The sequence below is a fragment of the Furipterus horrens genome, unplaced genomic scaffold, assembly GCF_987537825.1.
Source record: "Furipterus horrens unplaced genomic scaffold, mFurHor1.1.pri manual_scaffold_3, whole genome shotgun sequence".
In the NCBI taxonomy this organism is placed as follows: domain Eukaryota; kingdom Metazoa; phylum Chordata; class Mammalia; order Chiroptera; family Furipteridae; genus Furipterus; species Furipterus horrens.
Window position 1 is genome coordinate 42,447,012 of NW_028327173.1, and position 27,904 is coordinate 42,474,915.

Below are 27,904 nucleotides of genomic sequence, written 5' to 3' on the forward strand. Positions count from 1 at the left end.
TTGAAGGCCTGATGTGATTGATTTTATTCTGGGAACATCATTGAGGGTGGTTTCTGGACATAAATGATTTGCTCAGGACTACATTGGAGGAGATAAAACTGGATGGGAATTCAGTTTCCTCTGATTCCAGTTCCTACACTCTTCACTCAGAGACCCTTCCTCTGCTCCCTCAGTTCCGAGCCAGCAGCCAAGCCTTCGGAAGACGCGTCCATTCTTCCGGCTTTCCTCTCCCCGCTCCTTCCCTGCCACCTTCATGTCCGAGCAACAGCACAGATCCGATAGTCGACTGGGGAGATGGTGAGGCCCATTCTGAACTCCAGGCTCAGCTCCTCATTGTCTGGGGGCTTAAAGGTAAATTTTTGCAAAAGGTAGGTGAAGAAAATAAACAGCTCAGACCTGGCCAACTGTTCTCCAAGGCACGCCCGCTTTCCTGAAAGATAAGAACATAAGACGAGTTATCTTTCCAACTGATGTCAGTGCCCAGCAGGGATGGAAATCTACAACATCTTACAAAATGTGAACAGAGGGAGGGCCTGCTAGGCCCTGGGGCTTTCTGTACAGAGGCTTATTTAATCTCACAACCACTGGGCCTAAGCAAAACACAGAAAAGTACGTCTGGATTCATTGCAATGCCTTCAGGAGTTAGGCAGGTGAAGGTGCAGGCTGTAGGCGATGATAAAAGTGGGAGGCCTGGGTTGACTTAGAAAGTGGAGATCCGGCCTACAGGTTGTAAAAAATCAGTTAAGCAACAGTGACAAAAGCAAAAAACAAAAAGTTAATATATTTCAGTCCTTAGAAGAATACTATTCAAAAGTATAAGCCAGTAATATCAGAGCAGGGTTTCTAAAGTATAAGGCATCTTTCCCTAGGTCACGTTTTTCTCCTTAATGATCCAGGGACCTCACTGACATGCATGGCCTCTAAATTGGAATTGCTTCAGCCTCCCTCCTTGAACAATCCTGATGCCTGACGGCCCTTCCCCCAATAGTGCCTTGGCTCCAAACATGGGCCCTATGCCAGATCCTTTACTCCACACTCACACCTGGCCTTGTCCGGCCATATGCCAGGCCCAGCTGTGTGTGTCCAGAACTGGAGGCAGAAGTCAGAGATCCAGTTAAACTCCTCCCACTTTTTAAGCATGTGATTCAAGGCAAATTAAATTCTCTAGGCATCAGTGGAAATACGTGTTTACCGTGGGAACTGTACTTTAAATATTGTGTGAGCTACACACTGAATCCAAACAGTTTAATAATACAGAGAGCAAAACAAAATATTTTAATACACCTGCTGGATAATAATAAACATTCTGGCTGTAAAATAGCTTATCTGTAATTTCATCTGGTTATTTTAAAAAATTCAGAAGAATACAATTTAAAAGACTACTTTTAAGTAAATCATTTGGTTGGTAGCATTACTAATATAGCTTTCTGTGTATCACAACTCTTTCCTGTGGTACTTTCTACATTGTGCCCTTTATTCTGAAGTAATTTGAAATACATGGAAAACTTGTAGGAATAATACAACACATTTGTTTCTCCTGGGTTAGTTGAGAGTAAATTGCCTACATTACCCATGAATCTTCAGTATGAATTCCCTCAAACGAGGACATGTTCCAACATAATCACCAAATCAGAAAATTATCACCATCTATCTCCTCCTCAGGTCCTAATCAAGTTTCGCCATTCTCCCAATAATATCCTTTATTTAATAAAGGATCCATCTTAGCATCAGGAAGTGACTTCTCAACTTCCATGGCTTTGGAACTTAGGAAAATTACAGACCATTATTTGGTAAATGTCTCTCCTGTTGCCTCATGATCAGGTTCAGGTTATGAGGTCATGCACTTCTGGTGGCCAGATCACCCAAGTGAGGCTGTGTTCTTCTCATTTCACCCTATCAGGTGGGACACAATTTTGATTTGTCCCATTATTGGTGACCATTATGGTGGTGTCTACCAATTCTCCCCTGTAAAATTATTCTTTTTCTCTTTGCTACTAATAAATACTACTTGGAGACTAGGTTAGTAAACCATTCCCCAATGAACTAGTTTTCATTGCTATTTCTTGGTCAAATTATTAATTATTCTAATGGTTGCCCGATTGGGAATTATTAAATTCCATCATTCCTTCTACGTTATTAGCATTGTACTAAAGGAAATGCTTCCTCTCCTCCTTCCCTATTTTATTTATTTCTCCCATTTATTTATATATTATGAATTCACAAATTCCTATTTTTACTCAGAAAGGTAAAATTTGTCATTAGTGTTTCTGATACAGAGAGATCTGATTAAGATCACTGGGGAGAAGGAGGAGAGGCCGTAGGAGTTTGCAGAGACAATGGAAAGCAGTCTAGGACAGGACTGGCTGAGAAGCTGGATGCCTCCAGAGCCAATGGAAATAAAAAGAGGGCTGACTCTTGGGCTCATGAGCTTTTCTGGCTCCTGAGCTGGCTGTCTCTTAGGCTGTGGCTCTGGCTCGGGCTCTCTCTAGCTCTCAGGCTCTCTTCTTCCTCGAGGATGCCTAGATGCTTGGCCTGCAGAGGCCTGCATTTCCCAACAGACAGTATTTTGTATAGGAAGGAACTCTAGGCACAGCCTAGAATCGGGCAGGCCTGGCAGAGGGTAGCAAGTTTACTCTTTGGGTGTCCTAGAGGGAACAGGCTCTGAGGCAGAAGCCTGCCATTCTTCTGGAATTGTGTAGCTTTTGTGTATTATGTCATTTTACTTTGTAAACTATCCCTATAGAAACTAATGAGAAAGGATAGGAGAGCCCAGGTGTTAGTGTTTAGGTGTAATTGATAGGTTTAAGTGATTAAAGCTGGGACTTGATAGGCTTAAGTGACTGCTTTTGAATAAAAATTCCTTTCCTTTATTCCTTTATCACCAAACCTTTGCCTCTGGAATTTTGTCTAGAGGGGGCAGGAGGCAGCGGGCAGTGGCACCCCAACTTACTGTTTGGTAACATTTTGATCTCAAGATACTTAGGATTTGGCTAGTAAATGAACATTGGAGCTTATATTTTCTTAATTTGGGGCACAAAATATTTTTCAGGTTCAACTCATGCCTTCCTTCTCCCAGCCTGGAATCAGCAATTTTTACCAGAAGTCCTTGTTTCTTTCAGTGGATAATATTATATAGAAACAAAGATCTAGGTATTAGACAAGCTCATTGGTATCAAGGTGGCTTTGTTACCAGGGCATCTCAGTGGGTAGAGCTGGGAAATATGTGTACATATATAGTGTGAGTATATATTTAGATATATATCTATATACATCTATGTTTATGTCTATATTTACTTTTATATCTACCTACCTATTTATCAAAAATCTGAGTTCATATTGATAATGTCTGATTTCAGGCCAACACCACAGCGTTCATTCTATTATCTTCCCCTATTTGTAACTTCTTCCCATTATCCTCAATATGTTTACTCATATTGTATATAACTTACCTTCCTGTGTATATAACTTATCTTCCATCACTGCCTTAGCCATTCTGTGCAGACCCCATCTCAGCTTGCTCGTGTTCTGACACCCAATCCAGGATTCTGCTGTTCCCTCCCTTTTGCAAATGCCCTCCTCACCCTACTGGGGCTACAGCATCCCACAGAAGTCATTATCACCATCTCTCTTGTGTTTGTAATAATTTATTTTTTTTCCTAAGTAATATATAGTCAATGCAAAAAGGAAAAAGAAAGTGTGAAAAGAAAAGTGTAAAAAGATGCCATAATTCACCCCTCTGAGCCTCAGTTTTATTATCTCTAAAGTGGTGATGGTAACATGAACCTTGAACCTTGTAAGGTGACACTAGAACATACGCTCCATTGTCATATCCTCAGGGCTAACTTGTTGGTACATGATAGCTCAGCAAGTGTTTTTGGAACTAAGGAATTGGGAAATTATTTGAGATAATCCATGGAACATACCTAACTCAACACTAAGAAATATACTTAAGAATTTTTGTCATCCATTTTACAATGTTGTTACACCCTTTTTGGAACTGGCTGGCTTAGAAACATGAGCGAGTTGACACAGCACCCTTTTTTGCATCATTCAAGTTGTTTATCATGCAAATGTATTAACTAGATTTATACAGAATAATTACAATTTAAAGAGGCAAAAGGGGAGTGCTTATATAGTAGAATCCCAACTAGTCAAGTCATTGCATTCAGAGTCAATCCTGATGCCCATAATGATAAGGAAGTAGCTCCTTTCCTTGTCCCTCCCCATCCCCTTATTATATTATAAATTGGCTCTAGTTCCATGTGAGTGAGTAGTCCTTAAAAAGAACTTGAGACATTTAAAAACTCTATAAGATGGTAAGTGTCCAACCTTATTTTTGAGCAAGAGGGGAGGACTGAGGGACAGAACAAAGTGAAGCTGAAGTCTCTGTCAGAGGCAAACCAGGGCTCAGGAAGTGAGGGCAGCCTGGAGCAATGCCAGCTCTGGGAATGCTGGAGTATAACAACAGTAACCGGGAGTCACACTGGACAGGGTTATGTGGAGACATTCCTACTAGAGCAAAGGATGAGGGGTATTAAAGCAGGAGAGGGCTGATAGAGGAACTCTAGATTTACGCACTTATTTTTTTCAAACTCACCTATTGAGAAGGGCAGAAAGGATTCCCTTTTCTTAAACTTTCCATTCTCCAGAAAATGCTCTGGGTTGAATGTGTCAGGGGTAGTCCACTCGGTGGGATCCCGGTGCAGTGCAGTCAAATTTGTCATGAGCATGGTCCCCTAGAAAAGGCAGCAAAGACTCAGGACAGTCTTGACCTGTGCAACACACCTATGCAGCGAGGTGGAAGTTCCCTGCTCCCAAGCCAGGGCCTGACCATATCCGCACCCTCCCGATCCCACCATCTTTTGAGCCCAACCAACCCTCTCCAACCCACCCAGAGCCCTAGTCTGTGCCATGGTACAGCTTGCAATGATGGACAGTAAATGCCTTCTGGGAATTTACTAGGCAAGTGTGGCTACCCTTGACTGGGTATGGATCTTCTCCACAGGAACAAAGTAGAGTAGGACATGAGAGAGGATATGCAAAGTAAGAGCTTTGCCAGTCAGTACTGAACCAAAATCAACCCAGCTGCTCACTAAAGTGATACCAATGGCAGTGCCGGCAAGATAAAAGATGTCTCCTTCATCCCTATTTCTCCCATTCTCTTCCTTCCGATGTCTACCACACTGCACAGGAGGTTTAATAACAGCAACAGGGCACCCAGGAAAAGGAACCACTCTGCATGCAAGTACATGGCAAGGAACCCAAGAGCCCTCCTTAATACCTTCCTTTCCCTCACTGTGCCTGTATGTCATTCTTCAGTGAGGCTGATTGATTTTATTCTAAATTCCTCTTGATTCTATCCCTTCCATTCTGTGTCTGCTGTCTTAGTCCAGGCGACCATCTTGCTGGTTAGCTGTAATAGCTGGCTAACTGTTCCCCATGTCCTCTCCCCTTTCAGTCTGCTCCACACTCTGAAACAGAGCGAGCGTGGAATATGATCTAATTGTGTCATACCCATCTACCCACCCACCCATACTCTGAACTTGAGAGAATCCTTCGTTAGCTTCCCGTTGCCCTTAGGTGACAGATCCATTGTCTGGCCACTGTCAGGGCCTCTCTCTGCCTGCACTCCCATTGTATTGGCCTCTTTCAGCTTCTCAAACAGCTCTGTTCCCACTCATTTCTATACCTTTTTAAATGTTGTTTGCAGTGTCTGGATGTCGTTCCTCCTTACTTTGTCACAGAGCTAACCCTTAATTTAAGCATTCTGCTATCCTCAGCCCAGCATCACTTCCTTTGGGAGCCTCCTCTGACCTCTCCTGCTTCCACTCTCCTTTCCAGCCAGCCTTCATCTTTATAGAAAGCTGTGAGTGTTTTCAGTGGGCCAGTTAACATAGTTTCTAAGTAAGTACCTGCGTGGTTATTTTCCTCAGGGCCGTTTTCCCAGACCTGAGCATTTTAGGTGCTTAATGAGCATTTGTTGATTTAACAAAGAATAACTGCTATTTTAAGTACTTTCTATACTAAGCACTAGATTTAATGTTCTACATGCATGGTCTCATTTTACTTCGACCTGTGAGGAAGGTTTTAATGCATTTTACAAATAAAGAAATTGAAGCTCTGAGAAGTTATGTGCCCAGAGTCACATAATGAAAGGAGGTAGAGCCATGATTTGAACTAGGTTTATCTGACGTCAAAGCCGCTCCTAGCCTCTACAACATAGTAACTTAGATCTCTCATTTCTCAGGATGGTTATTAAAGTTGGCATTAAAAATCAGTGGTAGGTCTGGGATGGTTCCCTGGAGTTTAAATGAATTGCTATAACAATGCAAGCAGCACCTGTGATGTAATTTAGACCTCAGCCTTCACCTGCAACATGGTCAATCAGCAAGAAACAGTGAATGCAGTAGCTGCAGGTGTAGCTGCTTTTCCTGAGCCTGCAGGGACAATGACCAGAACGTGTACAATGGGTAAGCACCCACTGGGTATGCCTCTTAAGCTTGTCTCCAAGTAGGACACATGCAGAGGGACAGAGACAGCTGGAATGGACCCCAGATGCTGACCAAGGTGGTGAGAAAGCAAGGGAGCTGTAAATGTGCGGTGTGGAGAGAGGATGCTAGGGGGCACAGAAGAGCTGTCTGCTGAGATCAGAAGCCTGGTGGGCAGAGTGAGATCAGAATTTCCTTTGTGAGGACACAGAATTGAACAGGGAGGAACTGAGGGTAATCCTAAGCAGACTCCTTTAAGGTCAAAGTAAAACAACTCCTGTGTAGAGAACATGATGTCGTATAAAAAAGATGAGCCTGGGAATCAGAAGCGATCTGGTTCTTGAACCCAACTCTTGTTGCTTTGTGGTTGAGCGATCTTACACAACCTGAATCACTATGAGCGCTGAGTTCCCAGTTTATGTAACAAAAATAACAGACTTAATCTGAAAAGTGATTAAGGCATTCTGAAAGAACCTCTATCGCCCATGGCACATAATTACTGACTAATAAGAGTTAGCTCCTTACTCTCCGTTTATAATACTTAATATTGCACACACTTGTGTTCGTTTCTCTTATGGGACAGACCCTTCATGGGGCTGCAACTAAAAGCTGAAATAACACCTGTGGTGATATTATGTTAGATGTTGGCCCAGGTGGTCTCAGCTGTCCCTTCATATTTTCATATTCTAGAACCCCAGGATTGTGAAGCAGAATTTCCCATAGTAAGTATGGCGGGTCCCTAGTCCTCAACAATGCTCTACCAGGGCAAAGAAGAAAATTCGATGGCCAAATCTGACTCGGAATGGCTGCCTGCTATATCTCCACAAAGATTCACAATGCACATTTTATAGTAAAAACACCGAGGAATCCCACAGCAAATAAAACCCAGTCTTTGCCTAAACATATTTGACCTAGGAATCCACCTTCCCCTCCATAATAACTGTTAATATCTAGTTGAATTAATGTTCTACAGGCCATACAAGAAGAAACAAATTAGTATTGAAACATGATATATCTCTCTCTCCATTTAAGTGATTTCCTAGGACAAGAATCCATGTCACTTTTTAAGTTCAGATTCCTATCATTTAAAAAGATGAGCTGGAAGATCTGAGGCAAGAGTCCATAATTACCTTGGGTAGGTGGTATCCAGCCAGGGTGGTATCAAATGTCACTTCTCTGGGAACATTCAGGGGGATGATATTTCCCATTCTCTGCACCTCATGGATCACAGCATTGGTGTAGGGCATGAACTCCCGAGAAGCCGTGCTGGGCTGCTGTGACCGGCCAATCACTCTGTCGATCTCAGCTTGTACTTTCTCTTGAAAAGAAAAGAAAGTTCTATTACTCTATAACTTTTGTTGAGCCTGGTTAAGCTAAGGAATGGAATAACTAGGATCAAAATGCCTAACACTATAGTAGGCTCTATAGACTCTTGTTTCTCAAGGTGGTAGGTAAAGCGTGGAAAGCCGGCCATGGTATAAAACAATTCTGGTTGTAAATTTTTGCTCTACCCAATTATTGCTGCAAGTTGCTTAGACTCTTTGAGCCTCAGTTTCCTCTTCTTATTAAGTGAGACTAAATCTACCTCCATTTAGCGATATTTTGAAATTTATATTACCTGATTTAGGTGAGAACTCAAAAAATAATAGAAACTGCTAATTGTCCTCCAATATGCTTTTTTTTCCCTCTCTCTCTCTTTTTCTACAATAATAGAGATTTTAGCAGGATACCCGGTTATCAGGGCAAAGACTACATTTCCCAGATTCCCTTTTGACTAAGAGTTATCTTCTGACTAGGTTCTGGCTAATAGAGTGTGTGTGGGAAGAATTTTAATAGTTGGAACATGCTGTTCCTCTTTTTCCCTTTTTAATGGTGGAAAAGCAGCCTTGGCGGGGAGCCATTTTTGACAGTGCCAGCGAAGGCGTGACTTCAGACACAGCACAACAACAGCACACTGGAAAGCTTGGAACCAAAGGGCTCTGCAGAGCGCTGTTCAGATTTTATACCCGAGAGCAACAAACTTCTATTTTTGTTAATACTTCTACTGTCCATTTAAAAACATTTTAATGGTAAAATACAAATAACATAAAATTTATCATTTTAACCTTTTTTAAGTGTATAGTCTCATAGTGTTAAGTATAGTCATATTATTATGCAACCAATCTTCAGAACTTATTTAACATGCAGAACTGAAATTCTTTGTTCCTTAAACAACAACACCCCCTCTTCCCCAATTCCCCAGCCTCTGGCAAGTACCATTCTACTTTCTGTTCCTATGAATTTGACTACTTTTGATACCTTATGTAAGTGGAATCACACAGTATTTGTCTTTTTGTGACTGGATTATTTGGCATAATGTCCTCAAGGTTTACCCATGTTTTAGCATGTGTCAGAGTTCCCTTCCTTTATAAGGCTGAATGATATTCCATTATGCTCCACATTTTGCATCATGACTCAGGATATATAGATATATAAATATATAGATATATAGATATATTCAGAGAAGGAAAACTCTGACTCCAAAAAACCTCCGCTGCCTTGCGGCATACCTCTTCAGGGGAAAGGCTAAGGGAGTAAACCCCGACAGAAAATCCGGAGCCGGAGTCCCTAAGGCGGTTTGACGTTGTAGTCAACACCGGCAACTCCTGCGGCGCACCTGAAGCCAAGCTGTATTGACTCCGTCTTTCCCTTGGACCCTTCAGCTGCGAAGAGAGGGGGGGTCTGCTGCATGGGCAACAGCAGACCCTCCATATCACCCTGCCCAGGCTCTGTAGCTTCAGCTTCACTGGAGAGGACACTCCAGCGTCATCACAAGATGTCGATTCAACACGGGAGGAGACAGATACCGTGTCACTCCCGAGTTGGACTGCACAGCCATTCTCGGCGGTGCAGATAGACACTTAGGAAGCTACACCATCGTCTCTCGAGACGGACGGCTGCCGACGACGATATAGATATATAAATATATCTATATATTTGCATAAACAAACTTATCCTTAGTACATGGGAAGCACTCTGATCTTTCCTATTTTATTTTTATTTTAGGAAAATATTGGTTTTGACCCACTATATTCATGTTATATCCCTTTAATAAACTGTTACCCACAGTTTAAAAACCTGTATAGTAACAAATATGATCTCTCTTCTGGAACCTGGAGAAAGAAAAGTTATTGTAACAGTCACTGTCATTGAATGAACTACAGTTTGTAGAGAAGATACATAAATAATGTGCAAGAAGCGCAGTAATGGAGATGCATTGGACCATCTGTAGAGAAAAAGATGCTAGTCATTCTCAATATGATTGGAAAGTCATCCTATGATAGGTAGTGTTTAGCTGATTCTTCAAGCAGATCTAGTGGTTTACCATGCAGAAAATGAAGGAAACATATTTCTTACACAGGGAAGAGCAGGTGCGACGACAGGCATAAATAATGACAGTGCAAAGAAAATGACATGTGACTTAATGAGGCCACATGCAGGGTGGATGGAGTTGAGGCCGGACAGGAAGTAAGAAGCACCTCAGAGGGTATGCTGTCTCAAACTAAGAAGTCTGAACATTATCTACTGGGCAATGGAAGACATAACATAAAAGGAGGGAAGGCTAGAACCAGGTTTCTTTTCTCTTCCTTCTTCCCTTCCTCCCTCCCTCCCTCCCTTCCTTCCTATTTTTTCTTTTGTATTGTCTGATATCTAACCTCTCCTAGAACCAGATTTCATGTGAGAATGAACTCTTTCCAGGAACTTACCACAATGTCAATTAACATCACTGTTTTCCCCACTAGATTTTGCGTTTCTTGAGGGAAGGGACTCTGTTGTATTTGTATTACATGGATCCATCATAATCATGACAGAGAAATTGCAGAATATGCCCATTCTCAAGTCCACATGGCCCCGTGACCATCCTATTCATCTTTCCAGCCGCCCATGCTATCTTCTGCCCCCCGCCCACCACCTTTGGGGCAGTGCGTTCCAGGAGGCACCGCTGTGCCCCAGCCCAGGCACACTCACTGACATGCTTACCTTGGATTTCTGGGTAGACGGCCATATAAAGCAGAGCCCAGCGCAGCGTCGTCGCGGTTGTCTCGGTTCCAGCCAAAAAGAGGTCCAGGGTGGTGAAGACGAGGTTTTCCTCGTGGAAACTGGAAGTAGCATCGCCCATATGCTAGAAAGCACCATGTTTATTAGTTGATTTAAAGGGCCCTTGGTTGCCACAATATAGAATGGCTTCATCCTAGGGAGAGCGTGTGGGAGGAGGAAGCCCTAGGGGACGGGGCTTTCCCCTTTGGTTTCCTCAGGAGGCAGAGTCATATCACAGCAAAATCGTTAGCATAGTTCTCCCCAAGCGCCGGAAGCTTTGGTTAATCTGGGTGAATGAAAATCAAAACTATTTTTAATGCCTATAATTTGGGAGAAGCAATTAGTATAGTGGAAAGAGAAGCTATTAGTACAGTGGAGAGATGGACTTGCGTTCCAGTATTAGCCACAGCATTCACTACTTCTATGACACACGGCAAGTTTCTTCACCTGCCTGTGCTTCAGTTAGTTTCCTGTTTTATAAAAAAAGAAATAACAAAACACACCTCTGAAGATGACATTATGAATCCTGTGAGAGGCAAAAGGTACATAGCAAATACTCAACAAATATTTATATTGATACTAGAAAGAATAATTTAATTCCTTTGGATACAACAAATTTTATATCTCTTAGTTAATCTTCTTCTTGTAGATGAAAACTCTGAATCTCTCAATCACTCCTTAGGGCATTTCATCATCATTACCACCTTCCTCTGAAAGCCGCAATTAGTCAACACTCCTCTTAATGTTAAGTCCTATACTTGCACGCCATAGAGCAAGTGAAGTCTCCTCCTCTGAGCAGAAACCAATGTTTCTATTAATATGATGCCAATAAGGTGAAATAAGAAAGGGGATGGGGAAGCCACCATTTTGCCAGCTTCACAGGAGGAACAAATCGTGTGATAGTCAAAAATTACGAAACTGATGCAGTGAAGTATATTAATCAGAAGGAGTACTGCATTAAATGCTACACATCCAATTTGTCCCCCCTCCCATTTCTTTCCTATAATGTTGGAAAGTGGGCAATATGGGGACGCATTCAAGCCTAGAGGAGAAACTCTGGAATCCAACTCAGCTTTCCTTGTGTTTCATACTAGGTAACCAGGCACAAGCCCAAGTAATAATAAAACAAAGCTTTGAAGCTCAAGTTTTATTTTTCTTTTTTCATATAGCTCCATCAGATATGAGTAGAGAGTAGAGACTAGAAGATGAAAAGGCAGGATTTGGGCATTATCAAGGCCTCAAGCCAAATATTATTGAACCCCTATCTTTATTTCTCATTGCCTCATCCATCCAGAGTTAATGCTACTCTTACACTCTAGGAAATCCTGCCTCTATTTTTACTCCCCTGTGGTAAATTCAATCATGACTCACAAAGGTGCCCATGTCTAATCTCTAGAACATGTGGATGTTATGTGAAAAAAGGGACTTTATAGATATGATTAAGTTAAGGGTCTTGATATGGAAAGATAATCTGGAGAATCCCAGTGGGCCCAATATAATCACAAGAAGCAAGAGTGTTTTAAGGAGAAGATATATGTAAAGATGGTAGCAGAGAAGATGCTACACAGACAGCTTTGAAGATAAAGGACAGGGCCATGAGCTAACCAATACAGGCCACCTCTAGAAGCTGGATGGGTGAAGGAAACGGATTCTCCCCTAGAACCTTCAAAGGAGCCAGCCTTGCCAACACCTGGACTTGAGCCCCGTCCAGTTGGTTTCAGACTTATGAGCTGTAAGAGAGTAAACTTGTGCTGTTGTAAGCCACTAAGTTAATCTGTTACAGCATCAATAGGAAACCAGTACATCTCCATTTGTTCTTCGAAAACAAAGCACAGGAAACAAGTGCGGTTTCCTCACCTTTTCCACCTCCTTGAGGTATGCATCAATAAAATCTCTTGTTTCATCAGGATTCCAGTCTCTCTTGTGCTTTTCAACCACACGAGCAACAAACAATTTCAATTTCTCCCATTTCCTGAAGAGGGCTTGGTGGGGCCCAGGAACGAATGTCATTATCCGTGGGAAGGTGGTATAGAGCTAATTGAGAAAAGCAGAACAAGGACAGAGACCTCATGGCCCCAGGTTCCCACTTTTTAAGACAACAGAAACGTTCTCTTTCTAGCTCTTGGTTGCTTACGCTTAAACCTGGACTGTTCTTACCTCTCTCACCCCTCCCCTTATTCCTCCAGCAAAGCATTTCAGGGCTCCATCCAAATCTGTGGTTTCAGAGGCCTTCTCGCCACCCCACCGGCTTTGTCTCCTCCTACAAACTGCCATTTCTTACCCGGGTGCTGGAACAGCCTCTACTACAGCAGTTCTCAGCCTGTGGGTCATGACCCTTTGGGGGTCGAACGACCCTGTCACAGGGGTCGCCTAAGACCATCGGAAAACACATATATAATTACATATTGTTTTGGTGATTACTCTGCTTTATTTATGTTCAATCTGTAACAATGAAAATACATCCTGCATATCAGACATTTACATTACAATTCATAACAGTAGCAAAATTAGAGTTATGAAGTAGCAACGAAAATAATTTTATGGTTGGGGGTCACCACTACATGAGAAACTGTATTAAAGGGTCGTGGCATTAGGAAGGTTGAGAATCACTGCTCTAGTAGTTTTTCTGATTCTATTTTTAACCCTATTCCCAGTGTCTTTTCCACAGAACTGCCAGAGTGATCATTTAAGAGTTTAATCCAGCAATTTTCAACCAGTGTCCTGCAAGAATTTTTAAAACATGTAATACCTGACTATTTAGTCAGAGGTATGAACACTTTTTCTTTAGATTATCAAATAAAAAAATGGCAACAACCAACACATTAGCTGCCTGGTGTGAATGAATCAAAATTATACCTATTTTTTGTCAGGTCAGCAACAAATATATATATTTTGGTGTACGTCAGAATTTAGTAATTAGTTTACGTGTGCCATGAAATGGGAAATGTTGAAAACTGCTGGTTTAATTGGATCATTTCACTTTTTGTTTACCAATTCTTCAATGACTTCCCAAGACATGCATGTAAGATTCCACATCATTCTCTGTGCAACAAAACTCTACATGAGCACACACCTATTGCTCCCTGCCACCCTGCCTTCTCTAGTCCAGCCTCATTGGTCTCTGTAAGGACATCAGGGATGGCCTGTCTAGGCCTTTGCTATTCCTTCCAGCTAGAAGGCTCTTCTCTGAACTCCCTAGAACTCCAACCCCTCACTTCATTAAAGTGCTGCTCAAATGTCATCTACTTGGAGTAGCCTCCCCTAATGATCCTATAAGTTGCAGCAACCCTGTCACCCTCTTTCCATTCCCTTATCTTGTTTTATTTTTCTTCATGGCTATTAATGTTATTTTGTGAGCTATATATATAATATATATGTATGTATTTGTTTGTCCCCACTAGGGTGTAACTTCCAGGTGTCTGGGTTAGAGAGGGAGGGACATGGGTGGGGGGACTCAAAGGTAATGGCACTGTTATTCTTTTTAAATAAAACAATGTAAGTGCACAGGTGTAGGGCATGTAAATTTCACTGCTTTGCATGAATGTGAGAAATTTTCTTTGCATACAGTAAATATTTAATAATATTATCTAAAACTAACCAAGATATGAAAAGAGAAACCCTTACGTGGGCCCAGACCGACACCTCTAGGCAGACGACTTCATCCAGCAACTTCAGCATTTCCTGAAACCGATCATCATGGTACTCAAAACGCTCCCCAAAGGTGATGGAGCAAATAATATTGGAAACTGCCTTGTTGATCTTGAAGTGGGGATTAAAAGGCTGTCCTGGAAGTGGAAGAAAAATGTAGATCCTTCAGATTGGTTGGTTTGTTTTTTAATGAGAGCCTACATGACATGATATACCAAGTACAGAAACACATCTGAGGCTCTGACCACAGCTCCCTAGACTGGGTCAGACATAAAGCAAGTACTCACTCAATGGCTAGGAAGTCAAACTGATGACCAGGGTTTAAAATCAGTAATATCTACAATGCCCGTCTTCTTGTGCATAATTCTAGAGCTCCATGGAAGCAGGGCCATGGTTAGTTGTTCAGTTATATCCGCAGTGCGCAGCACAGTGCTGGGCACAGGGCAGGTGTGTCAGTAAGCAGTTAAGTATCTGTTCAATGAATGAAAGAGCCACAGTCTCCTGCACCTGCCCCAGGACGCACTCACCGTTCTCCTCCACCATCGCCTGGACGAGGTGATAGACCTCCTCCTGAATGCGTTCCTCTAAGCTCCTCTTCCCTAAACCAAAGTTCCTTAGTGTTGTCAGGGTGAACCTTCTTTGCTCCTTCCATACCTGGCCATTGGACAGGACCAATCCTGAAGAAAAGAAAGCCAACAAATGGCATGGGGATTTATATGAGATGGTAGAAAGGATAAGGTCATTAGGCAGTTGAAAACGATTCAAAGAAATCATCCCAGAGCAATGAATATAATTGCTAGCATGTGTTGATTGTTGGCAATAACATGCACATTAGTATTTTTATGCATTATGTAATTTAGTACTCACAGAAACTCTATGAGGTAAATACCATTATCACCCCCTTTCCAACTTTGCTGATGAAACAACTGAGGCACAAGGGATAAAGTTTGCAAGGCATGGTTAGTAAGCAGCTGAACAGGCATTCAAGTTCACGTGTACCTGACTGCAAAGCCCATGCTTTGATTGCTAGTCACATAGCTGTATTTAAGTATTTATGTTGTGCTACATACTAAGAGTCCCTGGCTGGTTTGGCTCAGTGGATTGAGCGTCGGCCTGCGAGCTAAGTGTCGCTGGTTTGATCTTCCAGTCAGGGCACATCAGAGAAGGAAAACTCTGACTCCAAAAAACCTCCGCTGCCTTGCAGCATACCTCTTCAGGGGAAAGGCTAAGGGAGTAAACCCCGACAGAAAATCCGGAGCCGGAGTCCCTAAGGCGGTTTGACGTTGTAGTCAACACCGGCAACTCCTGCGGCGCACCTGAAGCCAAGCTGTATTGACTCCGTCTTTCCCTTGGACCCTTCAGCTGCGAAGAGAGGGGGGGTCTGCTGCATGGGCAGCAGCAGACCCTCCATATCACCCTGCCCAGGCTCTGTAGCTTCAGCTTCACTGGAGAGGACACTCCAGCGTCATCGCAAGATGTCGATTCAACACGGGAGGAGACAGATACCGTGTCACTCCCGAGTCGGACTGCACAACCATTCTCGGCGGTGCAGATAGACTCTTAAGAAGCTACACCATCGTCTCTCGAGACGGACGGCTGCCGCCGCCGACGACATACTAAGAATGCACCCATAGGTAAGAAAATCCATCTTTGTAAAGAGGCAAGGCTTTAATGAGCCTTATGGGACAGGTCCCATCTAAGCTGGATCTTCAGAGATGAAGACAACGACTGAAGAAAGAGGAGTGAATAAGCCACGCAGACAAAGGAAAAGACAACATCTTGGTGTGTTCAACAGATCATCACTTCTTTTATAACACAGGGGAGCCACACTCCTTTCTTTCCTTCACTTCCAGAGCACTCTTCCACTCCTTTTAGTATCTCACTGTGGCTCTACCATCCCAATGAAATGGCCCTCCTTGCTGTCAGATCCAGGGTTACTTTCCAACCTCATCCTACTTGGCCTTTCAGCATCATGAGACACTTTTTTTCTGGAGACACTCTTTTCCAAAGGTGCTCAGGACACAACAGTTTCCAGATTTTTTCCCTAATTCTTTGAAAGCAGAGAACTTCAATCTTTCTGGCTAGTTCTTCTTCTTCTACCCAATTCAGAAATGATGGAGTTGTTTGAGATAAAGTCTTTTCTTCTTACTTTATACCCCATTTCTGGAAAATTTCATAACACCTAAAAACTTAAATAACATCTATTGATAGTGACCTTCAACTCTATCTCTGAGCTCCAGACACAGATATACAGCTGTCTGCCTGACTTTGCCAACTTCAAAGGCATTTCAAACTCAGCATATCCACGAGGAAGTTGATGTTGTTCTCCCCACAACTCCCCAGCCAGGCCAGACCTGCCTTGCCTTCCATCAGTATGCCCATTTGGATGTCTACCTAAGCACTGCATTCTCCCTCCATTCTCCTCTTCCAGGTTACCATGTCTTACTGGATTTGCCTCCTGAATATTGTAAATCCATGTATCTTCACTGCCACTGTCCCAGTTTAACCCACTGTACTGTCCTTTCTTGCTACTTTCCCAGTCCAAGCTACCACCTTCTCTAACCTGAAATGCTGCTTGCTTTCCTTGCTTCCTTTATTTCAGTCCCTACATTGCAACCAAAATAAGTTTTTAAAACGTACATTGTAAATGTCATGATTCCTCCTGAAAACCATTTAAGAGTATCATTGTTATTAGAATGAAACCTAAGATCCTTATCAAGAACTTGCATAAACTATTCCTGGCTAAGCTCTGCCGCTTCATTGCCATTTAATTATTCCATTTTCTCTCAGTGCTTGCCACATTGGCCACTTTTTCATTTCCTCAAGTTCATTGTTCTTCTTCTCACCTCAGGGACTTTTTATATTCTATTCCTTCTGCTTAATTGCTTCTTCGCTTTATTAAATTAATTGTCATTTACTTACGTTAGTTTTTCCTGAATCCCAGTACTAGATTAGATATTCCTAGTAAGTGCACCCTGCACTTATATACAAAAAGGCTTTAAATTATTACAGTTAGTTGGCAGTCTTTCTCTTCGAATAGAATTTGACTTACCTAAGAACATGGATTTTATCTGTTCTACTCATTGTTATGTCACTGGTGCTTAGCATTGTGCTTTGCATTGCAGATAATAAATAGACTAAGTGAATGTAGAGTTAATAGATAAAATATTACAAAGAGGAATGGAGAAGCACCTGAAAAAATGGCATTTTGGTAGAGTAATGAATTTGAGTTTTTCATTTAGACTTTTAAAGGTTTAAGTTTATTTAATGATAGCTTAAACTATTCATGCCCAGCTGTCCTAACACAGACTGGGAGGCTTGAGATACCCTGTGAACACAGCCTTAGTGATAGAGCATAAGGACCTAGAGGCAGGAAGAAGAAATGGCAAAAACAGCAGAAAGAAGCAGACCCCCATCCACTTTCCTAGGGGAAGCGATCTGCAGTGGGAAACCAGAAAGAGAGACTGGATTGCCTCTTTCTATGCATCATGGAATGATCGGTCACTTCTTTTTATCAAAGCATGCAGAGTGAGTTCACGCAGAAGATGGCAGTTTATCCTAAATCTCTGACATTAGGGCTGACCTAGCCCAATACTCTGACAGGGAGCTTTTGTAGGGAAATGTCAGCATCAAGCTTCCATTAAAGGCAGGAATTTTATGATGGGCATGGTCTCTGGGATGTGCTGGAGAAGTATAGTCATAGAAGCACCTTTAACAGACCTTAGTATTATTAAATATACATATCTGACATTGGTCAAGAAACTTACCATTTTTCTTAAAGATCCGTTCTCGAATAGGGGTTATGGGGCGGTCCACAAAGTTGTGGCCCTGGTGGATAAGAGCTTCTTTGATTAAGGGAAATCCGGTTACCAAAACTGTAGTCCAGATACCAAATTCCATGCTTAAAATGTTCCCATATTTCTTCACATACTGAAAAATAAAGTGTCACAATTGAATATGAACATCTCTGTGTGTACAAGAAAGAAGTGTGTGTGTGTGTATAGCTGGAGGTCTTGAATTGAGAGCATGAGTGTGTGCTCACTTTGATGGGAGTGTTTCTCTCCGTTATTTTTTCCCCCTCTTCTCAATTACACTTGGATTTAATTCACTATAGGACATGTACATACCTTATACAACATTTATTCATATAGTCAACCTTTATGAATTGAGTGAGCATCTTCCATTGTCTTGAAAATTAGTTATGAAGGTATAACTATAATAAAATGAACAAGGTCTCTAACATCAAGCATCTTAGAGTCTGGTGAACAGGGAGAATTCAGCACATGTGAGTCACCAAAGAAGGCTGACATCTGGGTAGTGTAAGTCTCGAATAGCAAGCGTGGTTTTCTTACTAAATGATATCTGTTTAAACAAAAGAGAAGTCCCCTTTCTCAACGTGTGTTAGAAGACAGAAAATTCATTGTAGGGCTGGGGCCGGGTGTGAAGAAAAGCACTCTAGCTCTGAAGCCTTGTGTGAATCTTAGCTCTACAGTTCATTAGCTGTGGGCTCTTGAGAAAACTGCCTCACTTTTTTGAGCCTCAGCTCCCCAGCTATAAAAGGCAGGAAATGATTCTTCCCTCAAATGGTTCTTTGGGGAAGAATGAGAGCAGCGATGTGGAAGGTGCTTTGTTTTCTGGTACGTGGTGCACAGCCACTAGAGCAGTGGTTCTCAACCTGTGGATCGTGACCCCTTTGGGGTCGAATGACCCTTTCACAAGGGTCACCTAAGACCATCAGAAAACACACATATAATTACATATTGTTTTTGTGATTAATCACTATGCTTTAATTATGTTCAATCTGTAGCAATGAAAATACATCCTGCATATCAGATATTTACATTACGATTCATAACAGTAGCAAAATTAGAGTTATGAAGTAGCAACGAAAATAATGTTATGGCTGGGGATCACCACACCATGAGGAACTGTGTTAAAGGGTCATGGCATTAGGAAGGTTGAGAACCACTGCACTAGAGTCTCTTGAGGACTGAATGAGCTCTGTGGTGACAGAGAAAACAGAGCCTAGGGATGCGTGGGAAGAAGGCACTCCCTGTCACAGACAGACCCACTCACTGGGTACCATGTTAAGCATCTTTCACATTTTATCGATCTTAATCTCACAAGTACTCTATGGTAGTAATGATTTCCCTTGTCTTTCAGAAAAGGAAGTCATAGCTAAAGTGATGTAGCCAAGGTGAAAAAGCTATTGAGTGGTGGAAGGAATTTTCCAGGCGTTGTGTAAGAGTCAAGGACAAGAACATGAGTCTGAGGTGGCATCAGGACCTTAGGGTTTAGTGGGAGCAAGAGAGTGGAAGTGAGAATGGGAGGGGTGAGGGTGGGGAGAGAATGGGAGACTGTGTGGGTGTGTCATAAGTACGCACAGAGGTGCAAAACTGGTTAAATGACAGGGAATGGTCACCAGTCAAAGGCTTTCCTGACCTGGCTATTCAAGAGAGGACTCTTGGTGAAGCCTGCCCCTGCCTGTGGTCTGCTGGGCATGTCTGGCTCCAGGCAGTGGATCTAATAAAAGGGCTCCATTTCTTCCAGGTGTCTGGAGCCCCTCCTTCATGATCTCCATGCACTTATGCTCCCCCATGTGCCCCTTGTTTCCCTGGACCCCATCACTCCCACAGGAGCAAATACAATGGATTCAGTCACATTCCACCACCCTTCTCCCACAATACATTAAAAAAAATGGAATACTACTTGGCCATAAAAAAGGAAAACTTTACCCTTTGCAATAGCATGGATGGATCTAAGTGAAATAACTTAATTAGAAAAAGAAAAGTACCATATGATTTCACTCATATGGGGAATCTAATGAACAAACTGAATTAATAAGCAAAATAGAGACAGACTCATAGATAGAGAGCAGGCTGACAGCTTTGTGGGGGGGGGTTGGTAAGGGGTGGAGGGATCGAGCAAAAAGGAAAAAGGATGCATGGACATAAACAACAGTGTGGTGATTGCGGGGTGGGAGAGGATGCGTGGAGGTGGAAGAGGGCATAAGGAGGATAAATAGAAATGGAAAAATGTAATAAAAAATAAATTAAAAAAAATCAAGCCTGGATTCAACCTTTCCGTTGTTCTTTTGGCCCAGAGTCTTCCATCAATCTTTGTTCATATCTAGACAGTATACTTTGCTTGCTAGAAAGAGCAGAACCAAGATTCCATCTCAAGATGGTGTGCTTCTAAAGTAAAGGTCTTTGCTTCTAAGAAACTACAGGGGTATCTTGTTGAATGCTGGGATAAACTTCTTAGGCTTTACAGAAAGGATTTCTTGACTAGTTTAGAATATTCAATAAGGATATTTTTAGAATAGCTGAAAATCTCAGATTAAGCTAAATGATTGCTAAATGACAACCTAGATTCTTGGAAGGGACTCAGCACTCCATTAGTATTTACTGAAGTGAATTTCTTCAGAGTTCCATCTCTATAAGCTCTATGCCCATGCATATTAATAGTCCAAGATTACTGGATCAAGAACTTTCATGGTATGATGAACTGTGTAAACATGGATAGGTCAAAGTACCTCCTGAAACCATGGTGACACCCAACAATTGTTAAATGCACCGTACCAGTCACTGTCTTAATTGCTGTACACAGAAATAAATGTATGACTCATAGGGAATTTCAGAAGATTTTGTAAGAGAGGCCATACTTTTTAATGTACAACATTAAACAAGTCATTGAAAAAACAGACAGTACAAAAATGAATGTGGCTATAAATAAGATGGTTCAGAAGGCTAACACGGGCTTACATTCAGAAAAGAAAATAGAAAAATGAAGAGAAAAGCATTAACACAGGAGCTATAGAAGGGGCAAACAAACATAGTAAGAGGTAGGAAATTCAAATGAGGGATAAAAATTTCAAATGTAGAATTAAATAATTATGTAGAGAAAAACAAATATTTAGAATAAAGAACAATTAAAAGTGGAGGGTTATTGATAAAAGAGTTGAGCGAGATTCCACTTGCTCTAAGTACTTAAATCATCAGAACAAACATGCAAAGAAATGAAAGAAAAAAAGGAAGAGAGTGTACTAATTCTTAATCCCACCAGCTGTAGGTGGGAAGATCTGTTCCTCTGGAATCTCACTAGCACTGAGCACTGTGAGTGTGTGTGTGCATGTGTGTACACATGCACACACATGTGTCTATCATTACAATAGGCAAAAGAAAAAAGCATGTCTTTTATGTATTTTACTAAGATTTAACACCTTCCCACCAATATATATGTTGGATTTTTTCACTTTTCTGTTTGTGTTTTCTAAATATTTTTGTATCAATAAAGTTCAGTTTTCTTATTTATTAATATGTAGCAGCTCAAAATGTTACAAACAGGTATCATTTTATTTTTATTACAGAGGAGTATAAGAAGATATAGACCAAAGTCCTGTGTAGGTATTGCCGAGAGCATGAGTACGTGTGCGTATGTGTGAGTGTGTGTGTGTTGGAGTTGTGGGTGAAGAAGGGGTAAGATTCTTTCTCACTCACTAAACTGTATTTTAAAATGTCTCAAAGTATGTCTATTGCTTTTTTTTTTTAGTTAGGTAGTTTGTTTGTTTTGTTGAGTTGTAAACATTCTTTTAAAAAATATTTATTTATTTTTAGAGAGGGGGGGAGAAAGAGAAAGAGAGAAGCATTGATGTTTGGTTGCCTCTCACACGCCCTCAATGGGGGACCTGGCCCACAACACAAGCATGTACCCGGACTGGGAATTGAACCAGTGACCCTTTGGTTGCAGACCAGAACTCAATCCACTGAGCCACATCAGCCAGAGCTGTCTATTGTTTTTATAAAAAAGTATTCTTATCCAATAAAGCAAAATAAAAAGAAATAAACTTAATTAAATAAGAAATAAAACTTAGTGTTTCTTAACTTTTTCATCATAGAATCCTTTGATAATTTAGTGTATGTAGTGGATTTGCTCTCCAGTAAAGTATGCATGAATAGTGATGCGTACAGATTCAGGTGTTCACCAGTCCCCTGGGTCCATGAGATTTCTACTCTTCTGCTACAGAAATAAGGAGGCACCTCTTCTCCATGGAGCAGATATGGATAGATCTCTGATTTCGATTTCTCCCACAGTAAGGAAGAAGCTACCTTACCCATCCTCATTGTCCCCATCCTCATTCTTTCTAGCCTTCACTGATGAGAATGGAAGATGGAGTTCTGTGGGGGTTTTTATAAGCAACACATTGTGTGTCTGTGTTGGGGGGAGACCAGAATAGCAATGCAGGGGCTTTAGAAGGTAAACTGACATTTGAGCCACAATCCACAAAAGTGAGAATTCTGAACATAAACCCATTGATTACTTGCCAGAATAAAAATTTACATAGTATCCAGAGTCATATAACATAATACACAAAATGTCCTGGATATAGTCCAAAATTATTCAGTTTCCCAAGAATAAAGAAAATCTCAACTTTAGTGGGTGGACACTAATACTAAGGTGATACAGATGTTGGAATTATAGGACAAAGATTTTAGAACAGCTATTATAAATGTTTTCATAAACAAATATGTACACCCTCAAAATTTTTTAAATAAAAATTCTTAACAAAGAAATAGGAAATATACATAAGAGCCAAAGAGAAATTTTAGAAGTGAAAAATACAATGATCTAAAAAATTAAAAGACAAAAAACCTCAATAGAATAACTCAATTGCCTAGGGATGATGGCAGATGAATCAGTAAAATTGAACACAGGTCAACAGAAAGTTTGGAAAAACAGAAAAGAAAACTGAGACTCAGGGAACTATGTTAGAATTACAAAATATGTAACATTTATGCCACCACTGTCCAAGAAATAGAGAAAAATGCATGTGGAGGTGAACAAAATATTTGAAGAAATAATAGCTGAAAATTCTCATCTTTGATAATAAACAAACCTACAGATTCAAGAACCTCAATGAACCCAATAAACACAAAGAACTTAACACCAAGATATATCAATCAAATCTCTGAAAAGTAAAAGTAGAAAAAAAAATTCTTAAAAGCAGACAGAGAAGAACAACTCATTGCTTATGGAATACAGCAATTTAAATGACAGCAGTTTTCTCATCAGAAAACATGGAAGCCTGGAAATAAGTAGTATAACATTTAAAAATGTTGAATGAAAGAAACTGTCACCTAGAATTCTATATCCATTGAAAATGTCCTGCAGAAATGAAGCTGAAATAAAGACATTATTAGATGAGTGAAAGGAAAGAAAATGTTTTTCTAGCAGACCAGCTGTAAAAGACTGATTAAAGAAAGTTCTTTAGATATAAGGAATAGTAATGGTAGAAAACTTTGAACACTGGGAATGGAGAAAGAGTAACAGAAAGGGTAAATAAATGGCTAAACATAATAAACTCTTCTTTTCCTCTTGAATTAAAAAAATTGTGTTTCACCGTTAAAAGCAAAATTATAATATTGTCTGATGTGATTCTCAATGTCTATAGAGGTAATATTTAAGACATATTATAAAACACGGAGGCTAAGGGCACCTAAACTGCCATAAGTTATATATATTCCACTTGAAGGAGTAAAATGTTGAGACTAGGGCACTGCAATAAGCTAAGTATGCAAGCTGCAATCTTTAGAGCAACCACCTAAAACAAAATACAAAGAGATATACTCAAAACACAAAATTAAAAGAAAATTCTTTAAAAAATGTTCAAGTGACCCATACGAAGACAGGAAAGAAGAAGCAGGAATAAAAAGCAGAGGAAAAATAGAGGAAAAATAATAAAATGGCAGACTTACATTTTAACATAGCAATAATTACATTAAATATAAATGATCTAAATTTAGCAATTGAATGAGATTAGCAGAATAAAAAGATGACCCACATATAGACTGTCTATAAGAAACTCATTTCAAATGTAATGATATAAGTAGGAGAAAAGTGAAAAAATGGAGAAGCATATACCATGCAAATACTGATTAAAAAAAAGAGCTGGCATGACTATATTATATCAGATAAAGTAAAGTCCAGGCAAAGAAAAGCACCAGGGATGAAGAAAGACGTTACATAATAATTTATGAGTTAATTCACCAAGATAGCGTGACAGTGATAACCTGTAGTCACCAAGTAAAAGAGCTGCCAAATTCATAAAAGAAAAAAAAAATAGTATTGAATAGAGAAATAGACAAACCTGTAATTATAGTTGGAGATTTCAACATGACTCTCCTATTAATTGATAGAACCAATACATAAGATGTCAGAAAGGGTATAGAGGAATTAAACAACATGGCTAAGCAATAAAAACCTAACTGACATATTAAAACACTCTGCCCAACAACAGCAGAATACAGATGACCTTGATCAATGCCAGGATTAGGCGCTTGGACATACTGCACAGTTGAAAACCCACATATAACTAACACACATTTTTTTTTTCAAGCATGCATGAGACTATATCTTGGGTCACAAAGCCAACCTTAACATATTCTTTAGCTTGAAATTATACAAAGTATGTCCTCTGACCATAATGGAATCAAAATGGAAATCATTAACCAAAAGAAAACTGGAAAACGTCCCAATTCTTGGAAATTAAACAATACATTTCTTAAACAAGGGTACAGATTTAGGAGCCTGGTTTTAAAATTCTGTGGCTAATCCTATTAGTGTTACCAAGTGGTTGTTCTTCCAGAAAGTTATAAAACCTTCTCCATCTGAACTTGAGTATACAGGCATATGTTTAAAGTGCTCCAGGCGTTTCTAGGAGAACTAATCTTTTTGCACAGCTACTATGAATCATGTTACTATTGACCATTCACTGTTCTATTTAATCTTCAAAAATCACCTATCCTGGTGTTGTTATTCAGCAAAGAACCTGTGCTGAGAAGCAGGCAACCAGTTGAGGATTGTTGAGAAAGTGTTGGATGATGGAGAAAATTTTAAGGATTTCAGAGGGGCCCCAGTTAGGGAACCCTGATAGGAAATTATTATAAAGAAGTGGAAAAGGTCATATGGGTTCCAAGTGGCTCCCAATGGAGTTTGAACTTGCTAAGGAGACAACACGCTGAAGCACTAAGAAAATGTGAGCTGAGGAACGACATTTTAGCATAATTACTTTGAGACAAGGTGATTGCAGAACATGAGGGGCTCAGTCACTATGGTAGCCGGAGCAATTAAGTTGAAAAGTGAGGATTTCGGTAGTCGTCTTATTTTACACACAGGAAATGGAACGTCTAAGAGGGAAAGTACAACCCCGCCCCCCAAGGATAACAATATTAAAGAGGACAAGGTGATCATATTACAGTAAGATATTCTGATGATATTTAACAAGACACAGTTAAATGAGTTGAAGAATGTAACGTGCCCAGCATACTTTAATGGTAAACAGTTAACAATATTTCACCCCCTAGAAAGGGCAGGGGAATAATGCCAGCTGAGGAAAATGGAGCTCAAAGTGGGGTTTACCGGCGGACCGGCATTAGCATCAGAGTCGCCCATGCTCCCGCCCTCGGTCCCCGGGATGATTTTTGACCTGCAGGTGGTAGTCAGGACTCGTTCCAGCACCTTAGCCTGCTCCTACCTTCTGAATGGACAGATGCGGCTGCTTAAAATCCATCAGGAAGAAGTTCCCAAAGAAGGGTACACTCCAGGGCCCTGGAGGGTAGTTCTTTGGGAGCCGCCGTCTTTTGAAGAAATTAGCAAGGACCAGAAAGATGACGACACTGAGCAGGAGAGTGCTGGGATGAAGCACTCTCCAGACGGCTGCCAGTAGGGAGCCCATCTCCCCCGAACGTGGCTCGGACTTCTTGCTTCTCTGCGGTCTGAGCAGGTGACGTCCCGCCTGGCTGTCAGTGCAAACCCGTCAGCACCGCCCCTCCCTGACGCCCTCTCCCCACAGCCCTACCCTGGCACGCCAGGCCCCGCCCCACCGAACTTTGTCCCTGAACTTGGCCCGGCCCCGCCCCTGCCGCAGCGGCGGGGGTGAACCCCTCCCTAACGTCCTCATTCCCTCTCCGCCCCTCGTCCTCCCCACAGCCACCCTTGCCGCAGGCCAGATGCAGGCCGGGCGCTGAGTTCCAGGGAGAATGCGCGCTGGTCTCGAAGTCTTACTCTGGGACTGTCGTGGCTCTTGGGCTTCTGGTTTCAATGCATCTCAGAGAGCGACACAGACGTTTGAGCTCCGTGTTTTTCAATCCTGGTCTCACACAAGGTTCAAGGATCTGAACCATGCCTGGTAAACAGTCTAGCCAACACAAGCGCCTGACGTTTCTTGGGCACATATTATATGCCAGACAGCGCAGCTGCCTCTTTATATAAATTATTTCATTCTCACAAAATTAGGTGATGCTCTTCTTGCATTGAGCACACAGAGAGGTTAAGTACCAAAACCCCGCTGAATAAATGAATCCACTGGTTTGCAAAACATCTAAATGAGGTTCTATATTTCTAACTATTTTGAAGATTAAAGAGCCTTACATCAAACTCCTAGCACTGACCCTAGTCCTTAATAGGTGATTAACACTGAAGGGCAGTGTCTTTCCAATGTCCAGAGGAAGATGCAGGTCAGAGCTTTGCTTTTATCCCTCCAGTCTACATCTTCCTGTTTACTACAGTTCTTACCCATCCAGACTATGTTGTGAATATTAATATAACTATTTTAAAAGAATTATTATAGAACTGCTTTTAAAAAGAACCTCAGTATTAAGTGTTTGAGATCATTTCAGGTTGATACATGTCACTTTGGTTCAATCACTTTAACAGCTCTGTAGTATTTTGTCCTTATACCACAGTTTTGTAAATTGAGGTGTAATTGACATATAACATTATAATAGTTTCAGGTACACATCATAATAATTCGATATTTGTATACATTTGGAAAATGACCGCCACAGTAAGTCTAGCTAATATCTGTCACCATACATAATTACAAAAATTTTTCTTGTGTTGAGAACTTTTAAATATACTCTCTTAGCAGCTTTCAAATATGCAAATACAGCATTATTAATTACAGTCACTGTGCTGTGCTTTACACCCCTAGGACTTATTTTAAAACTGCAAGTTTGTGCCTTTTGACTTCCTTTACTCATTTTGCCAACCTCCCACCCCCTGCCTCTGGGACCCAACAATCTTTGCCTTGTATCCATGTGCTTGTTTTTTTTTTGTTTGTTTGTTTTGTTTAAAGATTTCACATTTAAGTGAGATCTTGTTATTTGTCTTCTTTTGTCTGACTTATTTCACTTAGCATAATGCCCTTGAGGTACACCCATTTGTCACAAATGGCAACATCTCATTTCTTTTTTAATGGCTGAATAATATTCCATTATATATATAGTTCTTTATATAATATTCCATTATATATATAGTTGTAGTCAACACCGGCAACTCCTGCCGCGCACCTGAAGCCAAGCTGTATTGACTCCGTCTTTCCCTTGGACCCTTCAGCTGCGAAGAGAGGGGGGGGGTCTGCTGCATGGGCAACAGCAGACCCTCCATATCACCCTGCCCAGGCTCTGTAGCTTCAGCTTCACTGGAGAGGACACTCCAGCGTCATCACAAGATGTCGATTCAACACGGGAGGAGACAGATACCGTGTCACTCCCGAGTTGGACTGCACAGCCATTCTCGGCGGTGCAGATAGACTCTTAAGAAGCTACACCATCGTCTCTCGAGATGGACGGCTGCCGACGACGACGACGACGACGATATAGTTCTTTATTCATTCACCCATCATTCTAAAT

At 41.1% G+C, this 27,904-nt stretch overlaps 1 protein-coding gene across 1 annotated transcript; it reads right to left on the reverse strand.

Moving 5' to 3' along the window:
- Positions 1–26,042, reverse strand: CYP2J2 (cytochrome P450 family 2 subfamily J member 2). The gene is made up of 9 exons (XM_090269544.1): positions 25,747–26,042; positions 17,981–18,143; positions 14,741–14,890; positions 14,190–14,350; positions 12,423–12,599; positions 10,509–10,650; positions 7,619–7,806; positions 4,598–4,736; positions 1–430 (listed from the first exon to the last, which is right to left on the reverse strand). The coding sequence occupies exons 1-9, from the start codon at positions 25,945–25,947 to the stop codon at positions 252–254; spliced, it is 1,500 nt and encodes a 499-aa protein (XP_090125670.1). The 5' UTR covers positions 25,948–26,042; the 3' UTR covers positions 1–251.
- Between the last annotated feature and the right edge of the window lie 1,862 nt (positions 26,043–27,904).

What these genes read in the sequence shown, in the direction of transcription:
- CYP2J2 (XM_090269544.1), bottom strand. Translation starts at nt 25,947, where the DNA reads ATGGGCTCCCTACTGGCAGCCGTCTGGAGAGTGCTTCATCCCAGCACT. An exon ending in GGCGATGGTGGAGGAGAACG is followed by an intron (nt 14,351 to 14,740) that starts GTGAGTGCGTCC and finishes TTCCACTTCCAG; the next exon opens with GACAGCCTTTTAATCCCCAC. An exon ending in CTTTCTGCCCTTCTCAATAG is followed by an intron (nt 431 to 4,597) that starts GTGAGTTTGAAA and finishes CTTATCTTTCAG; the next exon opens with GAAAGCGGGCGTGCCTTGGA.